The sequence below is a fragment of the Physella acuta genome, unplaced genomic scaffold (genome assembly GCF_028476545.2).
Source record: "Physella acuta isolate Inbredline_101_S28 unplaced genomic scaffold, ASM2847654v3 ptg000562l, whole genome shotgun sequence".
NCBI classification, from domain to species: Eukaryota; Metazoa; Mollusca; class Gastropoda; family Physidae; genus Physella; species Physella acuta.
In genome coordinates, this window is record NW_026732081.1 from 1,062,383 (window position 1) to 1,073,423 (window position 11,041).

The window sequence follows — 11,041 nt, forward strand, 5'->3', positions numbered from 1 at the left end:
TTGCTCTACAAACAACCACATTAAACCTACACAGGGCTGTTTTCTATATTCACTAATTAGGATTTTACAACTCTTTTTTCTACTTCCTCATTATTTTGTTGTATTTTTGATTACTTAAAAACTTTCCTTTGTGCAACACTTTTCAAAATATTATGTCTGTACTTTGTCAAGAAATGCTTCTCAATGCACTAGCATAAAACATTCCTTACTTTCTCAGAACTGTTTTAAGGCTTCAACCTATTTCTCATTTGTGTTTATGGTGTTCCTTAAAGACGAACTAAATGTACTACAGTACCTGATTGAATACCTAACCAGGCTGGAAAAGACACACTACACTAAATGTACTGTAGTACCTTACCAGGCTGCTAAAGATACACTAAACTAAATGTACTGTAGTACCTTACCAGGCTGATAAAGACACACTACACTAAATGCAGTGGCGTAGCGAGGTCGGGTGTCACCCGGTGCGGCACTTAATGGTGTCACCCCCCCCCCCCAGAGGCGTTGCGACACTTCCCGGGGACAAACTGTCAAGTTTTCGATTTACACCCCCCCCCCTCAAACTTTTGATTTGCACCCCCCCTCAAGTTTTCGATTTGCACCCCCCCCTCAGACTTTCAATTTGCACCCCCCCCCCCCTCAAGTTTTTCTCTATATATTTTGCTATTTTTTGCCTTGGTGTCACCCCCCTAAATGGTGTCACCCGGTGCGGTCCGCACCCCCCGCCCCCCCTCGCTACGCCCCTGACTAAATGTACTGTAGTACCTTACCAGGCTGATAAAGACACACTACACTAAATGCACTGTAGTACCTTACCAGGGTGATAAAGACACACTACACTAAATGTACTGTAGTACCTAACCAGGGTGATAAAGACACACTAAATGTATTGTAGTACCTAACCAGGCTGATAAAGACACACTACACTAAATGTACTGTAGTACCTAACCAGGCTGATAAAGACACACTACACTAAATGTACTGTAGTCCAACCAGCACAAAACATTATGTACAAGGAAATGAAAGCCAGAATGTTTTTGATTCTAGAGCAACTGTTCTGGCCACAAATGTCACACTGCCTGTTCCCTTTGTACCTGATTACTCCCTCATGCCTGTTAGCTGCTCTATAGATACCACTGGTTGGCCCAGTTCTACAGAGGCCACTCTGGTGCAAATGTTCCAAAGATGATCCCTATTTTTTTCTTTCTTTAAAAATTGTGTTTATTTGCTAAAAATAAAAATGCCAATTTTCCTGCAACTAAACTGCGCCTGCGTGTTATTTTAATGAAGTTCATATGCAGGCACTTTATGTATTTCCTGTCTGTTTCATTCTCCAGGAGGAGCAGATAGCCAGACTCAAGGCAGAAAAAATTCGCATAGCATTAGAGAAAATTAGAGAGGCAAAGATAAGGAAGGTAAGACTCTCATCTCTGCTCTAGCATTTTTCTTTCCCTCAGTGTGTGATAAGCATCCTTATTTTAACTCCATGCTGGAATGTTTATTTATAACTTTTTATGAATGGGTTGGCCTGGTGGTTTTCTCTTTGTAGCTTTTAAAAAATTCACACTTTTATTCAAACAGGCACATATTTTATCATAGTTATTTTTTTTTTTAAAAGTGGGCTCAAGTAAATTTGTGAATGAAATTAGTTTTAATTTAAATTAATTCAATTTAAGTATTAATCATATTTATATCAAATTAATTTTTTAATAAATTATTTTTAGCTTTAAAGCTTTTTGATAATGTTTTATAATGTGAGGTTGTATTTTTATTTAATGGAATAAAAGAAATAATTAAATAAAAAAAACCTTGCCACAGTTGTTTGTGAGGGCCTTTGCCAAAGATGGGAGCAGCAAGAGTATTCTGGTGGATGAGAAGATGAGCGTGTCACAGGTGTGTAGCCAGCTGGCAGACAAGAACCATGTCAGGCTCAACCACAAGCTGTCTGTGGTGGAACACATGCCAGAGCTCTTGATGGGTCAGTGTTTGTTGTTTGATGGGTCAGTCTAATGTTTGTTTGATGGGTCAGTTAGTGTTTGTTGTTTGATGGGTCAGTGTTTGTTGTTTGATGGGTCAGTGTTTGTTGTTTGATGGGTCAGTTAGTGTTTGTTGTTTGATGGGTCAGTTAGTGTTTGTTGTTTGATGGGTCAGTGTTTGTTGTTTGATGGGTCAGTTAGTGTTTGTTGTTTGATGGGTCAGTGTTTGTTGTTTGATGGGTCAGTTAGTGTTTGTTGTTTGATGGGTCAGTGTTTGTTGTTTGATGGGTCAGTTAGTGTTTGTTGTTTGATGGGTCAGTTAGTGTTTGTTGTTTGATGGGTCAGTGTTTGTTGTTTGATGGGTCAGTTAGTGTTTGTTGTTTGATGGGTCAGTGTTTGTTGTTTGATGGGTCAGTTAGTGTTTGTTGTTTGATGGGTCATTTAGTGTTTGTTGTTTGATGGGTTGGTCATTTTTTGTTGTTTGATGGGTCAGTTAGTGTTTGTTGTTTGATGGGTCAGTCAAATGATTGTTGTTTGATGGGTCAGTCAGTGTTTGTTGTTTGATGGGTCAGTTAGTGTTTGTTGTTTGATGGGTCAGTTAGTGTTTGTTGTTTGATGGGTCAGTTAGTGTTTGTTGTTTGATGGGTCAGTTAGTTTTTGATGTTTGATGGGTCAATCAAATGTTTGATGGGTCGGTTATTGTTTGTTGTTTGATCGGTCAGTTAGTGTTTGGTGTTTGATGGGTCGGTTAGTGTTTGTTGTTTGATGGGTCAGTTGAATATTTGTTGTTTGATGATACTGCTGTATTTATCTGACCACCAAATCATCAGAAAACCTGGATATTTTATTTATTCATTAACACCTTAATACTACCCAGTAGCTCAAAAATAATTTACATACATTTTAAGACCTTAATACTACCAAGTATTTTAAAAAACATGGATACTTTTTGTATTTATTGTTCACACCTCAATAACACAAACCCTGTTCATGTTTTTGGTATAATTAAACCTTGGTTCAACACTGTTTTTGGTATAATTAAACCCTGGTTCAACCGCTTGTGATTCCAGAGCGTATCCTTGAAGACCATGACTCACTGGTAGAAAACATGGTGATGTGGACCAAAGATTCTAAAAACAAAGTGATGTTTGAGGAGAGAATGGACAAATATGACTTGTTTAGGAATCCTGAGGTATAGTTTATCTAAGAGATCTTAAGATATAGTATTTCTAAGGGATCCTGTGATATAGTTTATCTAAGGGATCATGAGGCATATATTTTAATGGGATGTTGTTGTAGTTTATGTAAGGGATCTTGTGGTATAGTTTATCTGAATTTATTCTTGCCTGGATTTATTCAGTAAAGTAAAGTTTCCCTTTCAAACCTGACGGTCTATGGGGCAAGTGAAGTAGAGTTCACTTGTTTCTGTGACCTCTCAGCACTATGCCCAGCAGCCTTTACTTTCCCTAATGTGAATTAGTTACCCATCAGAGTTTGGTGGACTCAGGGACGGTCTACTGACTTGAACCCGGATTCGAACTCGAGACTTATGGGTTAGCAGTCCAGCTCTCTACCGCTAGACCACTCCATCCCAGATTTATTCAGTACATGGGAGTAAAGTTCTCTAGAACTTGATTAATTCCAAAGATACAAGTCTTTTAGAATTTTATTAATTTATCGATTGGAGGAAAGTTTGTTAAATTAAAAAAAAAAATTAATTTTTGTAATGCCTCATTCAGCACTGATTAATTGGATACAAATGTCTTAGTCAAGAAATATTTAAACACCCTACCACTTGTTGTCATTAATTTATTTTTTGTTCATTCCTCCAGAAATATTTGCTCAGTAGTACTGCAGCCAACAAACAAGGGCCGCTAGCACCAGCTCAAAAGGATAAACTGATACAAGTAATTTTTTTAAATACATTTTAAATGTTTTGAGTGATTTTGTCATTCAATACACTAGACCTTACAAGCTGGTGTCATCTCTATCTCATCAGTCTGATTGAAATGTTTTTAACAGGTATTTTAGACATCTGATTGGCAGTTTAACAACTTGTGTTTCCTAAATTTCCAGGAGTTTTTCTCCCCTGAAAGTGTCTGTGTGCCCACAATGGAGGGGGCGCTGTATCTCAAATCTGATGGCAAGAAGGCGTGGAAGAAATTTTTCTTTGTTCTCCGAGCTTCCGGCCTGTACTACAACCCTAAAGGGAAACCTAGTAAAGTAAGGATACTCAGTTTGACTTTTACATAGTTAAAATTATAATAGTTTTGTAGAATATTATATGTGGTAAAGAAAACTTGCATCAGATTTTTAAAAAATAAATTTTTAAAAAGTAGTAGCAATCAATTTACATTTTATGTGTTTAAGCCACCAGAACCCCCCCCCCCCCCCACCTCTATGCAAATGATTTAATACATGTTAAATACATGTTTTTTTTACATGTTAAACTATTCCAGAACCCCAAAGATTTGGTCTGTTTGGTTCAGTTTGAGTATGTTGAAGTGTACAGAGGAATTGGTTGGAAGAAAAAGTACCATGCTCCTACAGATTTTTGTTTTGCTCTCAAGGTAAAAGAATTAGCAAGTCAAATAGTTGTTGTAGTCAAATAATATATAAAGTCAAGTAGCTGTAGTATATATAAATAATATATGAATAAAGTAGTCACTGTATGAAGAACAGAATATGCTAATTTGAGGCAGGTTATACATTCCTGGAGTTGTTTTAATTAATGCCTAGAATTTCTTTTCAATTTTCTGATTTTGTCTGTTTATATTTCCAGCATCCGCAGATCCAGAAAAAGACATCCAAATACATCCGCTATTTCTGTGCTGAGACAGAGATGGCCTTGGACCAGTGGGTCATGGGGGTCAGAATTGTCAAGGTCAGTAGCTTATCTAGAACTTTGCTAAAATGAGAGTTCTAATAAGGGAGTGCAGATAGTTAAGATGTTTTTGGTGTGTGATTGTTTAGTAGTTTTTAAAAATTTAGTTCATATGCATCATACTATATGATGTAATTTGTATTGCTCCCTATCCACACCATTGAAAGTCGTGTCACTGAACCTTGCAGATTGGTAAACAGATGCTCCACAACTACGAGAGGCTGACCCATGAGATCTCCATGTGGGACCTGCGACAGCCAGAGCCAGGCGTCGTGGCCGCCGACGAGGCCATCTGTCAGATGTTAAATCACGCTGACCTCAGCGATAGCCGCATGTCCGTTCCAGAACCTGGTACCAGACACTCGGTCATCCAGGTCCATAACGCATCACATATACGTAACTCAACATCCGGTGTTAGTGACAACCCCCGGGATATGATTAGCATAGAGGTGTTGGCAATCCCACCTAGGAAGAGTTCAGAAGGAATAGATGGGAGGTAAGTGCTGTTTATTTAGTTAAAGTAGATGGTAAACAAATACGGTTACTGCTGGTAAAGTAGATGGTAAACAAATATGGTTACTGCTGGTAAAGTAGATGGTAAACAAATATAGTTACTGCTGATAAAGTAGATGGTAAACAAATACGGTTACTGCTGGTAAAGTAGATGGTAAACAAATACGGTTACTGCTGGTAGCTGGTTCAATGGAAACCAGGCTAATTTTGAAGTTGTAAACTTTATTACTGTAAACCTAATTATATGTTTAACTTCTGCTAGTTTAAACAATTTTTTTATTAGTTCTGCTAATTAAACATAATTCCACTTTTGAGTTAATTTGATCTAAAAATAATTTAATTTTTTATGTTAACTATAACTAAAATCTTTTTATTAATTAAAATATTTCTAGTTTTTTCTAAAGAGCCATAATTTTAATGAGTATTATTGAAACAATTTTAATTTTTTTTAAAACTTCACCAGGTCTCTAAGTGGCTCAGTTGGTAGCTCTTCTATAGGCTCGAGTGTGTCTGAGTCTAGCCACAAAACTCCAGTCAAGCGTGTGTCCTTCAGCGCCACCCACAGCATTATCAATGGCGACTCAGTGGAGCAGGTGGTCAAGCACAGAGACTCCATCATCAGCGCTTCGACTGACTCCAGCGAAGACTCCAACTCTAGCGGTGAGATCCGGCCAGGTGCCAGTTTCAGGGGAAAAATGAGACCAAGATTGCCTGTAACCACAGAGACAACCAGGCAACTTGCTGACATGTGTAACGTTTCAATGGATGAAAATGCTGAAGCAATTTACGCTGAGACGCACTACCGTGGCGGCTCCTCGGCTTTTGCCAGAACAGACAGACGCAGGGCCTCCATGCAGGAGCGCCGCGGGTCATGTGGGTCTGCCGGGTCTGACAACAGCCAGCGCAGCAGTCATGTGACACGTCACTCATCCATGGCGTCATCTATAAAACAGCATTCATTAGACAGCGGAGCAGAACAGCATACATCTCCTGTTGTTAAACAAAGCAGCCCTGTCCCTGTTGACAGTCCCTACCAGCACGTCAGGCGGAAAAGTGAGCCATCGGTCGCTGCAGTTATTGGAACAGTTGTGGAAGAATCTCCTCATTCAACCTATTCACCTGTATATTCCCCTCTCAGGGAGGAAAAGGGAGAGCTGGAATCTCTAGAACAGACTCACATGTACACAATAGACCAAGCTCATGCTGAACCAGTGTATAATCAAATTAAAAGTCCAGCGTCAGTTCGACAAACTAAAGTTTCCAACCCTGCTATCCCACCCCCAGCGCAGTTCAGGGAAGGGGAGAGCAACCATATACCATCATTCATTCATTCTAATCATGAGGTTACGCCATCACCACATGTACAGCCTATGCAAGTTCCACCCCCACCGCCACCTGGACCACCGGCCCCTATAGCAAACAATCAAAAGTTTCTAGAATCTCCCTACGGCACATGCCCAAGTCAACCCCCAAGCCAACCCACCGGTCAACCCCCCAGTCAACCGCATTTAAAATCATCCCCACCTGCCACCCTCCCCAAACCCCAGAGCAGCCAGTCACTCAATGGGTCAACCCTTCCATCAGGTCTTCCAAAACAAGCCCCGCCCCCACCAGCTCGTTTATCCAGTAACGAATCAACTTCCTCGTGTTCTGGACTTGACTCAGTCACCAGCTCCCCCATTCATGTTCCCATACCCCCACCCATGCCACCCCTCACGCCAAAGCTCCCACCCCCAACCTTACCCAAGTCGTCCCATGCTGCCACCACTGGAGCCAGTCTAATAGGGAACAACGCCAAACCTCCAACATCACCTGGTGTGTTCCACACTGAAGGGCTCTCTAGCAAGACCAATGGCCAGCCTGATGGAGCGAAGGTCAAAGGTCGACACAACAGCACCTCTAGTGATGAAATTACAGGCTGCCCGCCCCAGTCACCATCCCTGCCATTTTTATCCGAACTCTCCAAGAGGAACAACCAGGATCTGAATGGAGGAGATACTGTAGAGTTGAGAAATGGGCAGCCAACTTCCCTCGCTCAGCAGCATAGAAGATCAGCGTCAGCTGGTGGGGTTGTGGGGAGGAATGATAAGAAATGCGCCCCGCCACCCCCTCCAAAACGCAGTGAAAACACACGCTTATCCATGGATCTCATCCTTCAGCAGCATTCAGACAATAACGGAACATCCGTGCCACTTCATGATCCAATTTATGAAAATTTTGATGGCATTATGGATATTGACGAGCTCCCTCCACCACCCCCAGAACTTTTAATGGATTTACCCTTTGCTGAGAGTGAAAGCCAAAGAACTTGTGGTAAAAAGCCCAAACCACCCCCACCTCCCCCCAAAAGATCCAAAGATACCCAGTTGTCTAGTCACTAACTCGGTCCTACCAACATTTGTGTAGATTTTAACTCTCTTAAGTCTGTGCCAGGTGTGTTGATTTCAACTCTTTTAATTCTGTGCTATGGTGTGTAGATTTTTAACTCTCACAAGATTAAGTGGTAAGAGAAAAGATCCAAGGCATTTTAACCGGATTACTGATAAAAGTATTGGATACCTATCTGTACAATGGATATAAAATATGGATGTGTTTTCTTACATTTTTAATTTATTCTTGTTATTTTCTTACAATTACATGTACGACTATACCAGTAATGTTCACTCCATTATTTTCTTTTATCTGTTGTATTTATTATGTATTTATTCAAATCCCTTGAAGACTACTTTAGACAAGGCTTTCTTTTCATGTAAATGTGTTGTGTTGTTTTCATTTTCTGAATGACATTTTCTGTTTTGATTTACAACTTTCAACAACTATGTATAGCGTAAGAAAGATGTTTTAAAATACTGGTATATTGTGGATGAATTAAAAAATGAATATGGGACTAAACCGATTACCCAAGCAGCTTTAAAATTATATTGTTGGTTTAAAATAAATTCTAAATTATAATAAGTGTTTAAATCCCATTTCATAACCCATAACAGCATAGTTCATTAATACTTGCTGCTCATCAATTGTTGAACTATGTATATATTCCTATTGCCTATGATTGATGTGTATTGCAGTTTACTTTGTAAATTTAAGTATAAAAGATACATTTCTTTATCATCTTCTACCTTCAAGCACATGTTTAGGTTACAATGTAAATAAGCAATATAATCCAGTAATAATTGTCAGTGTAAATACCCATCACTGATAGTGAAATAAATTTTTAAATTTTGTTGAAGAAGCAGTGCATATTTTTTTATATGAAATGATTTGAGTTTTTTGTTTTCATCAACGGAAATGGTTTTACAGTTAAGAAAAAAAATAGACTATTAGTTGGCACATGCTGGTTTATCAAAAAACCTTTGTGTGTCCAGACAGGACTTGATGTGGTGGAGAAGTAAAACAGAACCAGAAGGGGTAAGGGAGTCCAGTTGATATCATAAATACAATTGAAAAGTGAAAAAGTGAATACATTTATACATTTTAAATTTTTTTTTGTTTTGGACTTATCTGATGGTGATTTTTTAATATGTAGAATAATCAGGAGGGGGGCAGTTGTATGAAAAAATCTTGTGAAAAAGCATAAAAACAAACAGAAAAGCCAATAATTGTTAAGTTTGTGAAGCTTACTTAGCAGAATTCTTAATGTTGCTGATTTGTTTTAAAATAAATTGAAAATTTAATACATATACAAAAAATATATTAAATGAGATCTTATAATTTATTTTTGCGGTGGTCATGTTTTTCTAGCTCTACCACTGCAAGTAATGTCTCTCAAAGCTTTGTAAAACATAGCTAGCATACACATTGTGTACTGAAACAAAAATAAAATAATCTTGCACAAGAAATCTAACTGTGGACCCGAAACTTATGTCCTAAAAAAAGGTCTGATTGATTTATGTATCTGCCAAATTTTTTCTAGTCATTGCATTTAATTGTTTTTTTTTAGTGAAGATGGTGCTATCATTTAACATTAACTTTGTATAAAAGTCCATTACTTTACTTTTAAACATATTTATTGCTCGAAGAATTTTTGTTGAATTATGGAAGAAACCTATCAGATCTCTAAATTTCATTCTGGATTTATGAATATGACAAGCTGATCACTTACTGATTTTGCGCTACATTTACCTTTTTCTTTTTGTTTATTTTAAAGATAATATGGTTATAATATAAATATTTTAGTAGAAATCTTTTTAACATGAAGAGTTGATCTTAAATGTTAACAGTAAAAAAAATTTCTTAACCACCCTCTCCTACCCATTGAGTACCCCAATTTGAACCATTTTAAATTGTAAATATATGTAGGCTGTTTGCAGTAATATTTAATAACATAGGATTTAGCATTTAATTGGTTTTATTGATTTTAATTACTGACACATTTTATCTCATCCATCAAACTTTTTTTTAATGCAGTGTGCATGCTGAACAGTTCATTTTATATTTGTACTAGTAATATTTGTCTTTTATTTCCTTGAAACAGTTATATGTAGAGTAGTTTCCCTGTTTATCAAATACTGATTGCTAAACCAAAATTTCTATTGTTTAAACAGCTAAACATGGCTTCTTACAGCACAATTGATCAGTCCCCTTTTTAAAATACCAGAGTTGGTTTTTATTTATTATAACTGTCCCCCTCCCCTTATTAATATACTTTGAGATTTATTGTACATAGTATACGATGCCTCATCTATTGCTTTTGTGATACTGTCTGTATGACTTTTATGTCTTACCTTTAGCATTTGTTTATTTTTAATGTCATATTTCTCAAATTTCAATCATGAAAAGTATGTACACCTGCAACATCGTTCTTATTAATCAGATAAATTTGTTTGAACTATGTTGTTGAGCTGTAGCTTTAAAAAAATTACTTCAACATTTTAATTAAATGTTGCAGAATTTGGAATCATAGAAAATTCTGTTAGAGATTTTAAATTCAAATAAAAAGCATTTAATGGTTAAAATTAATTTTAAGATTATCAATGAAAATGTGTACAAACAATATTTTACTCTATATTTTCAAAGTGTATGTTTTGCAGTTTGCTATCCATACATTTTTCTGTGTTATTTGGTAAAATAGAAAAAAAAACTCAGCATAGTTGTAGTTACTAGAAAAATATGTATAATAATGTAAACAATTTTTTGGTTCATTTGAAATGTGCACATATCTTATTTTCTACATGCTAAGTTTTCTTTTATACCAGATATTTTGCATTAAATTCTTGCCAAAATGCATTTCATCTATTTCTTTATATTACTGCTGTTATTTCAGTAAATACAGCTATCAAATCATTTTTAGATAATTTTTACAAATGTTTTTTCTCCATCAGTGCAATATATATTTTAAATGTAAGTATCCAATTAAAGTAGTTTTGCAAAAGTATTGCATTTGTACCAAAGTTAAACAAAAAAGAAATTCACATTTCTGTCATTCATTGTCATCATCCATGATTTATCTGAATAAAATGTGACCACTGGTGATTTTAAAATTTGGTTGAAAGCTTTGTGTGGACTGATTTAAGTGAATTATCCTTACACAACACCAAAATATGTATTCCATTTCAAAAACCTTGAAGTAAATGATAAATTCCTACTTTTTTTTTTTTAAAAGAGCTGTTTGATTCCTTTTACATTTCAAAAGATCTTTTTATAATCATCAATGAAATAGTAGAATGAA

At 36.7% G+C, this 11,041-nt stretch overlaps 1 protein-coding gene across 6 annotated transcripts in view; it reads left to right on the top strand.

The window, feature by feature from the left end:
* LOC131946498 (ras-associated and pleckstrin homology domains-containing protein 1) overlaps positions 1 to 10,963 on the top strand; it is a 68,765-nt gene extending 57,802 nt beyond the window's left edge. For all 6 annotated transcript variants that reach the window (XM_059307306.1, XM_059307310.1, XM_059307307.1 and 3 more), the window contains 9 exons: positions 1,338 to 1,415; positions 1,819 to 1,978; positions 3,047 to 3,168; positions 3,809 to 3,883; positions 4,053 to 4,199; positions 4,436 to 4,546; positions 4,759 to 4,860; positions 5,049 to 5,356; positions 5,837 to 10,963. In XM_059307306.1, the coding sequence (XP_059163289.1) occupies positions 1,338 to 1,415; positions 1,819 to 1,978; positions 3,047 to 3,168; positions 3,809 to 3,883; positions 4,053 to 4,199; positions 4,436 to 4,546; positions 4,759 to 4,860; positions 5,049 to 5,356; positions 5,837 to 7,754 (3,021 nt within the window). In that variant the 3' untranslated portion in view covers positions 7,755 to 10,963. The remainder of the gene's footprint in view (positions 1 to 1,337; positions 1,416 to 1,818; positions 1,979 to 3,046; positions 3,169 to 3,808; positions 3,884 to 4,052; positions 4,200 to 4,435; positions 4,547 to 4,758; positions 4,861 to 5,048; positions 5,357 to 5,836) is intronic.
* Positions 10,964 to 11,041: the final 78 nt, after the last annotated feature.